This window comes from Microtus pennsylvanicus, chromosome 19 (assembly GCF_037038515.1).
Source record: "Microtus pennsylvanicus isolate mMicPen1 chromosome 19, mMicPen1.hap1, whole genome shotgun sequence".
Lineage (NCBI taxonomy): Eukaryota > Metazoa > Chordata > Mammalia > Rodentia > Cricetidae > Microtus > Microtus pennsylvanicus.
In genome coordinates this window covers 24,417,831-24,437,134 of record NC_134597.1, presented here as the reverse complement: position 1 = coordinate 24,437,134, position 19,304 = coordinate 24,417,831, and the positions used below count along the sequence as shown (strand labels likewise).

Sequence of the window (19,304 nt, the reverse complement as noted above, 5' to 3'; positions counted from 1 at the left end):
AGCATTCAGTCTAGTTTTCCCTGCCTACCTATGTTCTGCCTTTTCAACAGGCCAAGGCAGTTTCTTTATTCATTAACCAATAAAAGCAACACATAGACAGAAGGACCTCTCACACCAGATCATTGTGTTGGGCACATAGTGGTTGGCCATTTGGGACAAACGTGAGGCAGAAAGCAGAAGAGAAAAGAGTTCGGGACAGAATATGCCCTTCAAAGCACCTCTCAATGATGCCATCATACTACAAATCCATCAGGATCACAAAAGCCATTAGCTGGTAACTGAGTCTTTAACACATGAGCCTTTTGATATAGCACTTCATACCCCAGCCATACAATTGCTTATTAAATAACTGGTTGCAAACTGGAGAAAATCTGTTGACACTGGTGTCACCTACTAACCTGCTGCCCTTGCTGTGCTTCGTAGTTGTGCAGCACATTGCCATAGAAGCCTTCTGGAGCAAGCCTTTTCCAACACACAGGGAAGCTAAGACATTTATAGAACATAATTTAGGGAACTCTGGGCCATGGCTAAAATCACTGCTTACTCTTTTAAAATAAAATTTTATTTGAATATAGCCACACCCATTTTTTTCTGGAGCTGAGGACTGAATCCAGGGCCTTGCTCTTGCCTAGCTTACCACTGAGATGAATCCCCAACTCGCCACACCCATTTTTTAATGTATTGTGTATGACTGCTTTTATACTATAAAAGATTCGAATAGTGTTGAGGAAACATATAGACTACAAAATTCTAAAATGTTTACTTATTGATCCTTTTCAGAAACAACAAAAATCCAAGCCTGTTTCCTACTGCTGCTTAGCAAGTTACTACAAACCTGCTAACTTAAACAGTTTGGTGGTTTAAAAACAGGACAGAGAGCTCTTTTCCAGATGAGGCTAGGAAGATGACTCAGATGACTCAGCGGGCAATACATTTGCAATGCAAGCATGAGGACCTGAGTTTGAGTCCCCATGGTTCAACTGGTGGATAGCGGCTAACCTCAGTGCCTCCCTGTAGTGAGCCAGATGGGAAGCTTGTGGGCCAGCTGGTCTAGCGTGTGGAGCAGTGAAACAACAAGGGGAAAGGCAAGGACTAGCATTTTAAGTTGCTCTGACTTCCACATGTTTGCTGTGGCATACATGTGATCACTCTTACACACACGATTGTGTACATATATACATATCATATACCAACATACACAGAACAACTCTGAAAAGCAGTTTCACTTGGCTTGAGTCAGAGGTATGGCCAAGGCCTGCTCTCTGGCCACTCTAGGACATGCTTACCTTCTCTAGCTGGAGGCTGCCTGCATCGTCTATCTTGAGCTTCACATCTTGTACTTCCTGTGCCAGGCTCCTGCTTTACTCTTAGAAGGATGCTTGTGATTATATTTGGGGCCTGCCCCACTGTTCTGGCATAATCCCTCCCATCTTACAATCTTTACTCACTTCTACAAAGAACTTTGCCTCATAAAATAAATTTGTAGGTTCTAGAGAATAATACCTGAGTATCTTTGGAACCTTGCATATAGCTGATCAGTCTTCCCCTAGTCCCCGCAGGTTTACATCTGCCCTACATGTAAAATGAATTCTCCCTCTCATAATATCCTCCAAAGACTAAACCCATGATGTCAACTCTAGCTCAAAAGTCCTAGATGTCCCCATGTAAATTGTCAAAATGTAGTTATGGGCAAGTTCCTTGGCATATTTCCTCCTGGTGAAGAATAATGTGCTTCCTAGTTTCTTACGTCCACGGGTCTCTCCATATGTGCTCCCCAAATACAGTGGTGGAGTGGGCAGAGAATCACACTTAACACTCTTTCTCATTCTTAAAGGGAGAAGCATAGGGGGAAAAAAGAAGAAATTAATAGTGCTAAAGAACTTTGAAATCCAACCATGTAAACGTCTTTTAGGCTTAAGGTTGGGAATACTATTTTCCCTACCCCTGTGTGTGTTCTGCTTCTGTGTTTTTGTGTTACTTTAGTAGAACTGAGTAGCTGTGAGGAGGTCTTACAGTCTGCAAAAGCCTAAAATACTGCTTAGATTGTCCTTGAGAGAATATACACTTGTTGACAGCAGGAATATTTGTCTTTTACTCATTAACATATCCAAGTCTCTAGAATACCATTTGCTATATAATAAACCCTTACTGTAATGTGGAACAAAATGTAAAGATTAAGGTAGCAATGGAAGTGAGGGATAAACCTTTAATATTGCTGAAACCTAGTTTATAGATAAACGAAACATTCATTGATAAAATAGGAAAAAATTTTCTTGGCTTATAAAGAAAGAAATTAACAGCTTAAAATAGCATACTGCATTCAAACAAAAATTACAGTAGAATGACCGGTGCTAAAATACATCTTGGAGAGATTATATTGTTGAAAAAGACAATACTAGTCACGTAGATGTGATGGTGCAGGTCTGCAACCCTAGCACTTTGTAAACTGAAAGAGAGGGACTGAATTCCAAGTCAACCTGAGCAGTATAGCAAGTTCCAGGCCAGCCTGTGCTATATAGTGAATGGGGGGCAGGGAGAGATAGACTTCAGAGACTGACCTCTTGACCCAGTCTGATTTTAGCCATTCATGATAATTTTAAGTGTCAGAAAAGAATGGGGATAGTGTCCGCAAAGCTATAAGAGAAAGAATGAGATTTAAGAGTACTTTACAAATTGCTAAGCAAGTTGTATTTCAAATACAGAGACAATAATCAGACTTTTAGACTTAAAAGAATGTAGGGACCATAACATCAATGAGCATTTCTTACAATTCAAATTACAGTAATCCTAAAATTAAGAGTAAATCCTATAATAGGTTGTAGAATATGAGTTAGCAGTGAACATTGAGTTTATAAAAGAAAGGATAAAACCACTCTAGGAATTATTGTTAAAACTGAATATAAATATTATACATATATGCATATAAATATTTCTCATAATTCAAAAATTCAAAATTGAGGAGAGATGAGCAAGCAGACAAAAGTGATGTTATATTTACATTAATTTTCTTAGGTTTTATAAGTTAATTTTTTATTTAAAATTTTGTGGCAATCACAAAAGAGCTGAAGTTAAAATATAAACCTTGCACATTTCAGAAAGAAAGCATAACACTTAGTAGAGCACAGTAACTCTAGCTCTGTCAGTAAGATAGCAAGTAGCTATGTAGGCTACGAAAATTATAGAGAACATAACTGAAGCTGAATTTAAGACTTAGTTCTTTAGTTCCTCCCGTATATTGTGAGTGCTCAGTAACAATAAAGAACCTATAGATAATATATTCAATGATGTAGAACATTCTCATCATTGTGAGAAGTCTCTTGCCTTCTAAGAAACAAAGAAAGTATTCAAAATAAAAGTTGCTACACAAAATGATTAGATGCAGTTAACCCTAAGTATAGTCTGCTAAAAGAGATACAGAGATAAAATACAGCCAGCCAGGTATGGTGAAGCACAGCTCTAATCTTAGCACTTAGGAAGTGTTAGCAAAGAGGATTCCAAATTCAAGGCCAGCCTAAGCTATATAGAAGAATGATTTGAGCCAAAACTTAAAACAGAAACTAATTGTAGAAATTAATTCCTTTTAACAGGTTTTTTTTGTTTGTTTTGTTTTGTTTGAAACAGGGTCTCATTGTGAACCTTGCTCACCTTGGATGAGTTCTGCTTGCCTCTACCTTCCAAACATTAGGGTTTTCCAGCACCCCAGTTTTACTTGAAGCTTTTATAGCCAGATGGTGGTGCCTGCCAATTATTCCCAGCACTTGGGAGGCAAAAGCAGGTGGATCTCTGTGAGTTCAAGACCAGCGTGGTTTACAGAATAAGTTCCAGGACAGCCAGGGCTACACAGAGAAGTCCTGTCTTGAAAAAATAAATCATACAAATAATATTGAATCCATATATAGTATAAACCTCCAGGCCCAGCATTGGGAGGCTGAGAAAGGAAGATTGTGAATTTGAATCTAACCTGGGCTACATAATGAGATTATAATAAATTATAATATTTTATATCTGCAGGACATTATTCCATATTTCTACTTGAAGCATCTTATGTTTTTAAATAAAATTAATCAAATAAGGAAGTATCATATCAATTTTTAAAGTATGTGTGTATGTAGATGTGTGGGCATACACATGCAATAGCATACTTAAGGAGAGCAGAGAACAACTTTCTGAAGTAAATTGTCTTCTTATATAATGTGGGTCTCAGGGATTGAACTCAGGCCACCCCTTATCAATTCCTTAACACATGGAATTCCCTTCATGTACTGTCTTGCATTAGTATTTAAAAGCAAAAACTAAATGATTATATATCCAAAGAATATTGTCAAAATTCAATGCCTGTTATTTTTTTTTCTTTAAAAAAACATTGAGAAACAGAAAAAGGTGAAGAATGCATTGACAATTAAAGTATATCATAAACTTAAAACTAGGGATACAGCTCAATGGTAAAGTGAGTTCAGGGTTCTGAGTCTGATCCCCTAAATAGCAGCATTGCAGTTAATTTAATGGGAAGCATTAAATAGGATAAAATACCTAATATTATCATTCTTTTAGAATATTAACTAATACAGTCACTTGGTAAGAAGCAAAAGAATATTGTTTTGAAAAGAAAATAGCGAGGATCTAGGAAGGATCTTGTTTTATTATTAAGTAAAAAAGGAAAGGTCAGCATTCAGGGGTAAGCATTTTAAAAAATCTTGGTGTTATGGTTAGTGCTAATAACTTCCTTACTAAGAAGTTATTCTCAGTTAAGTGGCATTGAAGACTTGGTGGGTGAGGAGAGACAAGTGTTAACATTTGTTTTTCACTGATCTTTTTTAATACTTAGAACCAGTTTTGTTAAATTAATTGCTTTTATAACTTAAGGAGTAAACAGTGAGTGGACTCTGAGTTTTTCATACTTTTTGCTCCCACTGTCCTAACAGAAGGAGTCAGTTGTGGCTATTTTAGATGACATGAAGAGGAGTTGAGAAAGGGGGAGTTTGATTCCCAGTTTAGGCGTAGTATAGATGAGTAGAGCACATGAGTAGGAGGATGAAAGGCTAGCCTTCTAAAGAATTATGTGAAACCACATAGCTCAGCACACAGCATCTGCCTACTTCTAACGCTTGGCAGAAAGAGCTGAAGTAATTGGTGATTGTCAGTTTGGGAACCTGTGGGTGAGAAGGCGGAAAGAGGGAATGAATGAGCGTATCATATGTTAATTTCATATAGAAAGTTTCTCTAGTCTGATGGCTAGGATTTTAGGATTTGGGGAAACTTTAGCGTAGGGCTTTCTATAATATTGCCATTATCATCATTATTATTGTTTATTATCTGTACTTTAAATTACACGGTTTTTTTTTTCATTTGTCGTTTGTTTTTTCTTTTTTATCCTATTGGAGTGTGTCTTCCAGGTCAGTATTTGTTGAACTAGTGGTGGTAGTAAAGTCACTATGAAGACAATTAGGAATTGGTTAGAAGTGGACTCTAGGGAGAGAACATTTTGATTAAACTCATGCTAATTAATTTGTCTTTTAGTCTGACCAAGGACATGACTGGAAAGGAAGATGTGTACCGAGGCCCAGCCATCAGGGCTCTCTGCAGAATCACAGATGTGAGTTCTCTTTGTTTTAGTAGGTTGCTAAAGGAGACTATCTTTAGGTAGCATGCAGATCTAGACCCCAAGTCTGACTTGGTGGATCTTCAGTGTGAAGAAAGGTGACCACCAGAGAGGTTATTAACTCCAGTATTTTTCTCCATCAGCTTGTTTTTCCTTTTATGTATTGCAGTCTCTTCTTTTCTGTTTGCTGTCATGAACTATTATACTTGGGTACATCATACATAGGAAACAAAAACCTCATTTCATACTACCTTTTTACAGAAGCTTTATTGTAGACTCAGATCTTTTAGGATTTGAGGTAAACCTTTAACAAAAGAGGGACTAGAGCATCTGTCAGGAAATCATCAGTGCGGTTTCCCTTAGCCACCGTGGTAATCCATCACTTACTAGTGATGCAGATACTTGAGGGTAGATATGTGACTAGTCACCAGAAAGCTGGTAGATTATGTCTACCTTGCCCGGGTCATTTGTTTACTCTTATCTATTCTGTTCTATGTGGAAAGGTAAGATTATATAGCTGTCTCTTCTAGGAACTCGGAGTAGGAAAATTTAAAAGGGTCAGGATTGTCAAGCAGATTGAATAATCGCTGCAGATCTATGCTTGGGTGTGTCTCTAAATTGCAACCTTTTCAAGATTTTTAATTTTTTTGAGATAAGATCATTAACTCAGTACATACCTCAGACTGACCTTGAATTGATAATCTTTCTGCCTCAGCCTCCTGAGTGCTAAGATTAAAGGTGTGGATTACCATACCTGCTTCATGTTTTATAATTTGATCCAGATCAAATTGGAAATCTTATAAACCTAAATACTAGAAGAAATAATATAAACAGCTTGATTTATTTTTTCTACCTTACTATTTTGTTGCTTTCTTTTTAGTATTCTTAGTATAAGACTTGGAAATATTATTGTTTGCAATAAAATTATTTTTAATCTCAATGCTGGTCTTAGTATATCTACTCATTTGTATCTGCCACTACCCTTCCAGGACAAAAGCCTTTTTCCATGTTTAAAAGAACCTTACTTTCAAAAGATTCCATGCTGAGGGCTTGCTATAATAGTGTATTATACATTTAATTTCTTATACCTTAAAATAATCAGAAATTGCATTCGATGTGTAGAATTGTTCAAGATGTAGAAAATGTACTTTTTGTACAGAAATATCTAACCATCTTCAGGATTTCAGAAGGACCCTCCACTCCCATATAGGAATTTCTTTTTCTTTTCTTTCTTTCTTTTTAGGGGGAGACAGAGTCTAATTTGCTCAGGTTGGCCTTAAACACACACATACATGCATACACATTTTGTCTCTTTCTGTATGTGTGTGTGTGTGCGCATGGGCGTGTGTGCTCATGTGTAGCTTGTACTGGTTTTGAGTTCTGTTCTCTAGGATATTATTACTATATATAATCTTTTATTACAAAATGAATATTTACACAGAACACACATATATGGCCAGTTTCCATACTTTTTTTATGGGTAGTTATTTTATATGAATGATTTTTAACAACTTTTTCTTTTTGAATGTTATTAGGGAACAATGTTGCAAGCTATTGAAAGATACATGAAGCAGGCCATTGTGGATAAAGTCTCCAGTGTATCCAGTTCAGCACTTGTATCTTCCTTAGTAAGTGATGAGGCAGCAGCTGTTTCTTATACATGGTCTTGTTTCTAGTTAAAACAAATTTCACTATTGTTCTCTCACAAGAGAAACAGTCAAAAATGTGTGCATCCTGTTACTTTATCCAGCTGTGTTTTATTTAGAAGAATACTGATCAGTTTTAATGGGCAATAAAAACTTGAACTTTCCATGTTTGGAAGCTGTGGGGAACCTGAAAATTGTGCACCTACTGAAGGTGGTGCGTAAGATAAGAGCAGTGAACAGGAAAGAAACAGCATTGGTTTTTATGTTCTTCCTTTGTGCCCCATATGTTTGCCTTTTTCCTCTTTGTCCTTAGCTCTCCCTGGTTTCCTGTATCTATGTCCTTTAAAGTCTCCCTTACCACTTCTGAATTTCAAGAACCTTTTGCTTCAGTAATAGCTTTTCTTTCTCCTTTCATCAAAACAAAATTATTCATTACAACCTTACACATTGCATTTGGTTAAAATCAGGAAATGTGGAACTAGGAAGACTGCTTGGTTGATTAAATGCTTGCCAGTGAGCATGAGGACTTGAGTCAGAGTTTCATAACTCACATAAAAAGACATGCATGGGGCATATGCTTGTAATTCCAGCTCTGGGGGCTGGGGGTGGGGAGAGGCAGATTTCTGGAGCTCACCAGCTAGCCAGCCTAGACAATTGTCAGGTCCCAAGTTCTAGTGAGAGGTCTTGCTTCAAAAAATAAGTTTGACCTCTAGCCTCTGTATACATGTGCACACCACCCACAATATCTCACCCCCAGGAACAAACATACCTACCCATACATGCATTCAAATCATTAGAACACTGAAATTACAAGACTGCCTGATTCTAGGATGTAATGGATTAGGCTTTAGACCAAGGAGTATATCATAGTCTGTCTCTTCCAGGGGAATTTTCTGGAAGTAAAGCTTATATTAACATTATTTAAGTACATTCTATATTTTTCCCCCTTTTGTTGCTTTCTTTAGCTTGCCTCTCTCAGCTCACAAAGGAATGGGTGTTTATTACTTTGCAAAGAGATATTGAGAAAAAAATTACAGTTTATAGTTGTCCTAGGAATAGAGACATTGTAGACTTAAAAAGAAACAATATTTTCAGTGTTTGGGAAATGTCTTCTAGTAATTTTTGCAAGAAATTTAACTCACATTTCTAATGTCTAATGATCATGCATTATATATTCTCCCTTTTTTCCTAATTAGCACATGATGAAGATAAGCTATGATGTGGTGAAACGATGGATAAATGAAGCCCAAGAAGCTGCATCGAGTGACAATATTATGGTGCAGGTACTATCTTTGAGTCTTGTCATCTTATGTTTCAGGACAAAGTACTGGTTATCCAATATTAAAGGCAATTTTTGACATATTAGTCCACTTATTAGTCATTTTATCTACTAGGTATCTTACAAATTTTGATTATTTTCATTTGTTTTCAAGTGTTTGGTAGAAAATAGACAATCTCTTGTAGGAGTGTTCAGGGAAGACTGTCCTTTCAGTAGTACATAGACATGCTTATTGCAAAGGGATTCACAATGCTTTCCAGTCTTTCACTTGAAAATAATTTGTGTAAAAGAAAACTCTGTTTCTTAGGTGTTGATGATATATATTGTAAAAATAGTCAATTTTACTGTGTAAAACATTAAAACATTTTATTAAAAAGATCTTAAGATAAGGTCTACAGTACAGAGCTAGTTCCAGAACAGGCTCCAAAGCCACAGAGAAACCCTGTCTCGAAAAACCAAAAAAAAAAAAAAAAAAAAAAAAGATATTTAGTAGGCTATTCTTACCTAAAGGAATATGATCAAATTTTTAACTGATGGTTTTGTGTGAAGTCTCTGTATATGTTTGACCAAGTATTAATATTTACAGCTTCTTATATTAGCATATTTAATAATCTGGAAAACAGTCATTTTTCTGTTCAAAGACATCTATTTATTGGTCTGATTCTGATCATTGTACTTTTATACAAAGCATCAGGATGATGACACTCTCCTAACCTACTTTAGGAGATTAATCTTTTGTTAAGGTGGTAACAGATTTAAAGCCACTTGAAGGGGCCTTGAACCAGGTACAGTGGAATGTACTTATAGTCCCAGCACTCAGCAGGGGAGGATCACTTGAGTTCATGAGTTTGAGACCAACCTGAGAAATCCAACAAACCCTGTTTATAAGTAAGTAAATCTGTTATGCTGGCAGAACCTTGGATCTGAGGATGTAAGCCAGTGTTGAAACCACTAGATCTAGCTTCAGATTGTCTGAAATCCCTTTCTTACTTGTCTACTCTGAATTTAAAACTTCTGAAGTAAATTAGACTCATTTTTAGTGTTCCCTGTGTTTAATTTCATATAAAAAGATACTGTATTTTGTCCATTTGACTTGCACATCTTTTTTTTTTGAAAATTATTTTTGTCTAGTTCCATGCAGTTGTCTTTGCTGTAGGTATCTTATCATCGTCCTAAGCTCATGGTGCACTTTTTCTTGTTCTTAGTACCATGCATTGGGAGTGCTTTATCACCTTAGGAAGAATGATCGCCTCGCTGTCTCCAAGATGTTAAATAAATTCACCAAATGTGGTCTGAAATCACAGTTTGCATACTGTCTGCTGATTCGAATTGCTAGTCGCTTACTGAAAGAAAGTGAGGATGGGTAAGTACACTAAGCTGAGCTGGCTTCAGTTTACACGTTAATGCACCTTATCATAAAGGAATTGATTTCTTTTATGAATATTTTTAGGAAAGCACTGACTTTACAGATTAAAAAGAAATTTTTTTACTTTAATGTTTGCATATATATAATAATTATTAATAATATACCTACAAACTAATGGTGGACAAAAATACTATTGATCATAAGTTGTACAGATGATTGAATATGATATCTAGGAGGGATATTAAGAATGATCTTGTATATCTTGTATTTTTATAAGAGAGAATGTTGATATACTAAATCTGCCCAGGGTTACTATGTAAGTGTGCTTTAGAGGTGGACTTAGCAGTAATATTGTAGCAGTCCTAGAGGCTGTGGGGGAGAACAGGAAGAGGAAGGGATCTTTCAAGGTACAGCAAATTTGAAACAAAGAAGGCTCCTCATCCTAAATGGTTGTGGTTTTTCTTTTTAACTTATAGACAGGATCTCTCCAGGTTAGCCTCTCTTGCCTCAGCCTCCAAGTGCTGGGATTACAGGCATGCATTACTACCTGGCCAATTATGGCTTAATTTTAAAATAGCTTTCTCATTTGATCTCCTAACACTAAGATCTCTAGACTAGGGAAGGATAATAATCTGTCTTCGTGTCAGCTGTGACTGTAGTGTGCTGAATTTGATTAAAACCAAAACAGCTGAGCCCAAGGTTAGCTACTGGCTTCTCATAACAGAAAAGACTTGCTATTTTCTTGTTTTAAGTATTATTTTATGCCAGTCTGTACTATACTTTTATAAGCAATGCTTGAGTTTAATAGTCAAAGCAAAGAGGCAAGAACAGTGTGACTTTAATGAAGAAAAAGTATTAGAAACAAATTCACTGATGACCACTGCTAGTTAACAGTAACTTCAGTAGCAGTTTCACCTTAGGGTACCTTTGCTAATTATGGTAGATACGCTTTTTCATGAGAGTGCTTTTTGATAGTTGAGACTGACTTTACAGCTCTTAGAACTTTTGGAATCCGGTATAGTAATCTGGCAGTTTCCCATTCTTTTAACTTGAAAGGCATATTTATACCTTATAGATGGAATAGTTATGCTTTTAGATGTGAATTTGATCCTGGTAGTAACTGGCACTTGTGACTTAAACAGCTTGACATCTCTTAACATCCTTAACTTTGAATTTATCTGTCAGAATTATTGCAGTGTTTTAAGTCAAGTACATTGACAGTAAAGTGGACAAATTACTAAAGAACAAAGTATTATTCTTGACCATATCTAATGTAGTTTATATACAAACCTTTTGTAACAACTGAAATCCCAAGTTGATAGTGTTACATAGTAGTGATTCCTTAAACATTTGGCTGTGCAAACATCTGTCTACAGATATGTCAAGGTAATCAGGTATTTCTGATGCTTACCATCCTACTCCTCTGTTGTGTGACAAAACTTTTCCTGGTGAGACATAATATACACATCTAGTCACCCCAGATGGGGAACTGAGGACAAACCAAAGTACAGATACCACTAACGTTCAATTTCATGAATGAATGAGTTTTACAGGATGATGGTGGAAGGTTACTTACAGGCGCAGAAATGACTCAAAGCTGCATCATCAGGGCCCACCACAGGATGACTAATAGCTAATAAAAGATGGGAACCTGGAGCACACTGCATAACCAGCAGGCAGCTCAACAGTTTGGAGAGTGTCCTTTCTACGTGACTCTGGTTTAAGCCTCTTCCAGGCAGGTGATTGATGTCAGATACTTCTTTGTAGCTTTTCTCCTCTGAAAGTCTTCTTTGTAGCTCAGATTGTCTACTCAGACAATCTTTGCAGCTCTGTTCCCATTACTTAATCTGGCAGAGAGTGGGCCTAGTGAATCTGGTCAGTTTCAGGAACTTCCTGAAACTATTTTGAGTTATTTACCTTCCTACTTATGGAGCTTCCCTGCAGGATGAATGTTTCAATATTGGAAGAGACTGTTAACATGACATTCCACCTCTTCCTTTGACTGGGCCAGATAGACGTTCTTTCCACTCTCCCTTCTGTAATGATCTCTGAGCCTTGGAGAGGGTGACTATAGAACTTCACTGTGACTAAGAAATAGACCACCACAGTAATATGCCACAGGAATAGCCACTTCTTCTCAGGAGCTTCACCAGTGGTTATGGGTTGAGGCTTAACAACAGTGATCTATCTATAAAACACACATGTTTAGAAGGCAGTTTGATAGGCACATCACATCTATCTAGAAAAACCATAGGACTTGCTTCCGTATTGGTAACCATGACCTCCCTATTTACAGATTTTTGTGCTGGCTTACAGTATCTGACATGAAAGTCCCTTTTGTGGAGAAGGACTTAAATCAGTTGGATTTACTTAAATCAGTTGGTCTTATTCACAATAGCCAAGCCACTATTACACAAACAGGCGCATCCTGCCTGGCATATTGCTGTTTCAACACCGAGGGTCTATAGCCAAGCAGGAATGTTGGTGACAGTTCTTCACCAGCAGCCTCCCTGGCCCCTTCTGGCACTATGAAAGCCAGCCAGCAAGGTGTAAGCTTCCTGTTCAGTCTCAGCTTTATTTTTCCATTCCTGTAGTCATAGTATATACATGAATTGTCTTCATCAATAGGATCTTACTGTCTAGTGCTAGGATACAGCCAACAGCAGTAGCAATAGCCTTCATGATTTGTGGGGCCTCGGGGGCTTCCCTAGCCAACAATTCACAGGAAAGTAATCTACCCCTGGCATAGGGTTTTCATTCAGTAACTTTATGGACTCTGGGAGTGTCCATTTTCACCCATGTAGGATACCTTTTGGCTTTGTTTCCCTATCAGTTAACCCAGCCTTCGTAAGGTTGTAAGGTAGGTGGAAGTACCCTTGCACCTAATTGTCTCTCCAGTGACTTTCCAAGTCTGCAAAACACTCAGAGGTCAGCATTGTGTCATCTTTAAAACAAAACCTTTTCCAGAGGGTGGGCAGGACAAGGCAACATGCTAAACTACCATCCCATAACAAATAGTGGGGTTACACAGATAACCTTAGGGAAGCACCATCAAAGTGCTTGGTCATCTGTTCTGAGCAAGTGTCAGCTGACCCCAAAAGTTTGCAAATAAGAAGATACTAAAAGAGAACTTAAGCAACTTCTAATACAGCATGGAAAAATTCTATCCATTTATATCAGTTGCTTCCTCCACAGATCAGAGTTGGATACAAAGTGTGGACAGGAGGTGCTAACTTAATTAATTCTTAACCTTCAGACCTTTTCTTTGAGCTGTTTACATTTCCTGGAGGTCTTCCACTGAGCCTTCCTATATTTCTCTACACCTGATAAACTCAGTGGGCCTGGCCTAGTCTGTTTAAACCTACACCCAAAGCCAAAGGGGACTGTGGTCTTGCTCTCCCTTGCTGTACCTGTTGGCTTTCTGGGTCAGAGAGGACCTGGGTTGGCACTGTGGATGTAGCTGCAGCTGTTGGGCTCTCCATTCACAACACCTGGCTGTTGGAGGGGGTTCCCAAATCGGCAAACCATCTAAACTAGTGGAACCTTTTGCTGGAGGGAAATGTACTGAGGTTTTGATCACCCTTGGACATGCTTGGTTATCTTCACCTGTATTATTGTTCTTCTGTGGACTGCTCCTTGGACTTCAAAGCCTTCCAGAAGATCCTTAGCACAGAATTTGATTTTATCAATTCTTACTTAGGAACTGTAGCTTGACACAAATCCTGCCACATTTGTCTTCGAATAACCCAGACAGACCTCGTCTTTTGCTTTATCATTTTCTCATCCCTAGGGTGCTCTTACTTTATGGACACTCTTTACATGCTGGTCTAAGTCACTGAGAGCTACATAAGCTTTTCCTACTTCATAAAGATCCTGCCTCACACCAAAGGGCCCAGCAAAGCCACTAAAGCTCCACACCAGCCTCAAGGTCCCTGTAGGATCAACCTTTTCTTTAACTTCTCTTGTAAACACAGTTCTATCTGGGCTAGTGAACTGGGGTTCAAACATAGTTTCTCTAATTCCTAGTTCCCTTAATAGCATCTGCCCCTTCTCTATGGTTCTCCAGCCCTTGATACTTATGGGGACATCAGATGGGGATAGCCCAGTGTTCCTAGTGACTTTGGTAAGCCAGTCTGACTTCCTTCATACTGTACAGGTTATGCAGCCTTTGCCTTAAAGGGGGATAGGTAGTTAGTTAGATGACTCAGTTTTTCTGCCTCTACAGCAGTCAAACAGATCCCATATGCTCCTGTGTCCCACAGCCTCTCAAGCTATGCTATGACAGGCTCTTTCATTGTTTGCTTAAAAGTCTTTCCAAATTCTAGAAGTTCAACTGCCGAATATTCCCTGATCATCCTAGTTTCTTATACCAGACTATTGTAAAGGTCCCCATCTTTATGTTGGGTGACAGATTTTTTTTTCTCTTTTCCTATTAAAAGTTGAACCCTTTAGTTGTCTTCTATTGCTTTTACTATGTTCTCCTCTTCTTCACTTTCTGAATCTTTCCATGGTTCTTGGATCCCACAAAGAGTGTTGGCACATGAATCTAACTTGTACTCTCTTTTCCTTATGGCCCGCAAGCCTTAAGCAATAAGCCAGCACCTCCATCTTGTCTTCTACTTTATCTAATTTACTTGCCCAGTCAGAAGCTAACCCAGAGGATGCTAATTGGATATCCCTTCTTGTTGCAGTTGCTTCTTTACACAGACGACTTCCTGCTTTACACAAATAATTTCCTGTTTAGCTGTCATCTTGGCTTCAAATGAATTTCTTATTTCACCCAACAGAGGCCAGGCAACCTGAGCTGCTGCTTGCTGACAGTCTTGACCCTTGTCCACTAATCTCTAAGACTGTAAAATTTCCTTTAAACCTTAAAATGTTTTCAGGGCATCTACATCTTCATGTTTACATTTCATGTCTGCTACTACACAAATGAAGTCTGACGTCTGGGATTCTCCCCACAGACACTCCTAGTCCTGATGGCTCACCCTTAGTTACATGTCTCACTCCCCTACAGAGCCATGCTTCTGCTGTCATAGCACAGAGGTACAGTAACACACACCATACAAGAAAGGACAACTCAGAATTTCCTCTGAGGATGATCCTCTCTCAGTCTGCTCAGCTTCAGTTACATGCCTCCCTCTACCCATTGCCTGGATCATGTATCCACTTCTCACCAACTCTTCGTTTGTTCTTTGATGTCTCTGTTTGGGTGCCAATTATGTAATATGACTAAACTTTTTTTTCCTGGAGAGATATGAATAGATACCTGAAAAGGAACTGACAACAGACCAAAGTATGGATACAACCAAAGTCCAGCGTGTATTGGTAGGATATTACTTATAGGAGCAGAAATGACTCTGACAGCTATATCACCAAAGCCTTTCCTAATTCATGTATTCCAGGACAGTAAGGGATATGTCTCAAAAAAAGTCAACAGATGGCACTTGGCAAATGGTACCTGAAGTTGTCTTTTGGCTGCTACACACATGAACATGGACCTATTCTCTCTCTCTCTCTCTTTCTCTCTCTCTCATACTTGAACTTGTAAAAAAAATGTAAAGCAACCATATAAAAATGTTTAAAGATTTAGTTTAGTGGACATTTAAATGGGTAAGAAATTTCACAAATCATTATAGACATGAAAAAAAAATCTGATCAAAATACAGCATCAGAAATAAAAATATATTTGAAAATTAATTACAGTGGGAAAGAGATTAGAGAATTTTGGACAGTTCAATGGAAACTACCTAAGTTGAAATATAGGAAGAAAATAAGGGAGAAATGAATAGAATACTTGAAGGCTAGGGAAAAACATCATAGTCTAATGTATCTGCAGTGTGACTCAGAAAGAGAACAGGGAATAGGCAAAGTGAGTATTTGAAGAGATAAAAGTCAGCTGCAGATCCAGGGAAGCTGGTGAATTCAGGTAGAGTGAATAAGAGTGAACCACATCTAGTCTCGGTTAAGAAAGCCTAGAAGACAGAACTAAAGAGAGCAAAGCACGTCAGAGTCGAGGAGATGAAAGTAAGAATGACAGTTGCTGTGATGTTCTTCATCATTGTCAGCTTGACCGGACTTAGACGACCCAAGAGACACACTTCTGGGTGTGTCCTGGCCTGAATATGGCCTAGGGTTCCCAAATGAAGAAAAGGTAAAAAGGAGAGTGTGAGCTGGCATCAGCATTCATCTGTCTCTGCTTCCTGACCTTGGGAAGAATGTTTCTAGCTGCTGATACTCCTGCTGCCACAGCTGGAGCCACTTTCACTATTGTGTGAGCCAGAGTAAACCCTTTTTCATTTGGTTTTGTCGTAGAAATAAGAAGAAAAATAACTGACATAGAAAACTTATTCCAGAAAGTGGGGCTGTTGCTGAGACTACCTGACCATGTGTCCCAGTTACTTTGGAACTGCTTTTTGTTAGTTAGTTAGTTTGTTTGTTTGAGACAGGATCTATCTATGTAGTTCTGCTTGTCCTGGAACTGTGTAGATCAGACTGGCCTTGAACTCAAGAGATCCCTCTGCCTATGCTTCCTGGAGAGGCTGAGGCAGGAGGATTGCCACTAGTCTGGGCTTCATAATGAGTTTCAGGTTAGTCTGGCCTACAGAGTAAGACACTATCTCAGTATACATATATATATATATTATATGTACGTATACATACTTATATGTACACACATAATTAAAATAATAGAAATAAAAACTTGGAAACTTCATTGAACTGTGATGTCTAGAGATGGAGTCTTTGAGAAGTGCTTAGGACTAGATAAAACCATCAGGGTGGAACTCCTGTGGTTGGGTACTGACGCCTTTTCAAGAAGAGAGTATTGAGGATATGGCTTGTACAAATACCCTCTGACTCTTGCTGTATTCTGGCCATCCTCCCTTAAAGTAATCTCTATAATCTTTTGTAATTAAACCATGAAATTACCAGGGTTTCTAGATAAAGGATTAGTATCCAAAGTCAGTTTCTTATTCAGGCAACCAATAAATATGATAGAATTTTGAAAAGATAGCATGATTTATATTTTTATTGAAATAAAGTCTGTAGGAATAAATTTTCCAAAAATGTGTCTCTTCACAGAAAATTATAAAATATTATTTTATGTGCTACTTGAAAAAAATCAAAGTATATATTTTGTTTTTATACTGAAATATTCAATATTATAATAGTGTCATCTCTTTTAGACTGACCTGTGGATTCCATGAATCTAGAGCAAAACAAAACAAAAAAACCCCACCTCAGTCACTTTATAAATACCAAACAGAAATGCATACACTGTATGAAAAGACATGTACAAGAAGGTTTAATCTTAAGATGTAACAGTCCAAGTGTCCATGAGCACTGGAGTCCAAAAATAAATTACCGTGTGTTCATACAAATATTATATGATAGAAATGAACAATTACTTTTTAATGCAGCCCCATGGTTAAATCTGAGAAGTCATGCACAAAAGAATACATCCTGGGCCTGGGATGTGGTCCAGTGTTAGAGCATGTGCAAGACCATAGGTTCAGTCTGCAGCACAGGGAGGGGGAAAGATAGAGAAAGAGAGAGAGTGATTGGTTGATTGATCCCACTTAGGTTCATTTCAGTGGGAAGAGCTTGATATCTCAGCAGGATATCACTGTGTATCCCAATTCTAGCCTGGAACTCAAAATGACTCTCCTGCTTCAGCCTCTTGTTGTTGAATTTTCATCCAAAATTATCATAGTCGTGTTCTGTTATACTCAGCTAACTACTAGATGTTTGGTGTCTTTCTTGCAGTTGCAGTCAGGATAATGGTTTGGGTTGCAGTCATCTTGGAGCCTGAAAATTTGACTCCTAAATTATTTTGCTGGTGTTGTGTTGGCAGAGATATCTCAGTTGTTTGCCATGTCTGCCTCTCCATAGTGTTGCTTGAGTGTCTTCACAGCATGGACATTCTACAGAACAACAGAGAAAGGGCATAATTTTTTCTGACCTAGTCTTCAGAAACATACCAACTGTTGTTGGATAGCAAGACTAGCCATATTAAAAGGAATAGATAAGGAGATCAAAGAATCATTGGGGATTGTTGTCAAGTTTGACTACTATGTTAGCTGTAGACTGCCATAACAAAATACTTGAAACTGAAGGCTTACACGGCATGTTCACTGCTCTCTATGCCACCGTAGCTAACCCACAAGTTTCCTGCAGTTCTCCTGCCTCTCCTCCTACCTTGCCTTTGGACCACCACACTTTGGAGCTCAGCATACTGAGGTCTGCTACTCTGCCTGATTTTGTGTGTGTTCTAGGAATCCATACTCATGTCCTTACTCTTCCATAGCAAACACTTGATTCACCAAATCATCTCTCAGCCCAGAAGTTGGTATTTCTAAGTCAAAATATTTGAGTGATGAAATATGTGTGTGTGCATGTTCTCATAGTGAGTACATGTACTTGTAGGTCAGGTACATATACATGTTCATGTGGAAGCCAGAAATTTACATCAGATATCTTCTTTGATTGATTTCTACTTACTTACTGAGGCAGAATTTCTGAGCCCAGAACTTACTGATTCACCTAGTCTAATTAGTCAGCTTCCCCAGGGCATTTCCTGTCTCAGTGTCCTGAGAACCTGGATTACAGGCCAGTTGATGCTCCCACACAGTTTTTATGTTTTATGTAGGTATTGGAGATCCAAACTTTGATATATATATATAATTATAAATATATATAATTATATATATTTTATATAATATATATTATATATTTATATATAAATATAATTAAAGAAAATTACTTTTCATTTTGCATACCAAACCCAGTTCTCTTTCCCTCCCCTTCTCTCACCTTCCTCTCCCCTTCCCATACCCCATCCACTCCTCAGAGGGGATAAGGCCTTTCTTTGGGGATCAACAAGGTCTGGCATACCAGCTTGAGGCAGGACCAAGCCTCCCCCCCATATCAAGATATCGTACCATAGGGAATGGGCTCCAAAAAGCCAGTTCGTACATGTGTGATAGGTCCTGGTGCAACTACCAGGGCTCCCCGCAACATATCAAACCACATAACTCACCCACATTCAGAGGGTCTAGTTCGGTCCCATGCAGGTTTCCCAGCTGTCAGTCAAAAGTCCATGAGCTCCCAGTAGCTCAGGTCAGCTGCATCTCCTGGGTAAACTGGGAGGGGAGGTAGGAGGGAGGGGATGGGATGGGAATGTGAAAGATCAGGGAGATACAAGTTGGGGGAAGGACGGAGTAGGAGAGCAGTGAAAGAGATAACTTGACAGAGGGAGCCGTTATGGGGTTAGGGAAAAACCTGGTGTTAGAGAAATTCTCAGGAATCCACAAGGATGACCCCAGCTAAGACTCCTAGCAATAGTGGAGAGGGGGTCTAAAAGGGCCTTGCCCTTTAATCAGAATAGTTACCACCTTAATTGTCATCATAGAA

At 38.3% G+C, this 19,304-nt stretch overlaps 1 protein-coding gene across 1 annotated transcript in view; it reads left to right on the top strand.

The window, feature by feature from the left end:
- Positions 1-19,304, top strand: part of Copg2 (coat protein complex I subunit gamma 2) — a 129,003-nt gene that overhangs the window by 29,712 nt on the left and 79,987 nt on the right. The window contains exons 6-9 of the mRNA XM_075953501.1: positions 5,518-5,593; positions 7,135-7,227; positions 8,442-8,528; positions 9,730-9,887. Of these exons, the coding sequence (XP_075809616.1) occupies positions 5,518-5,593; positions 7,135-7,227; positions 8,442-8,528; positions 9,730-9,887 (414 nt within the window). The remainder of the gene's footprint in view (positions 1-5,517; positions 5,594-7,134; positions 7,228-8,441; positions 8,529-9,729; positions 9,888-19,304) is intronic.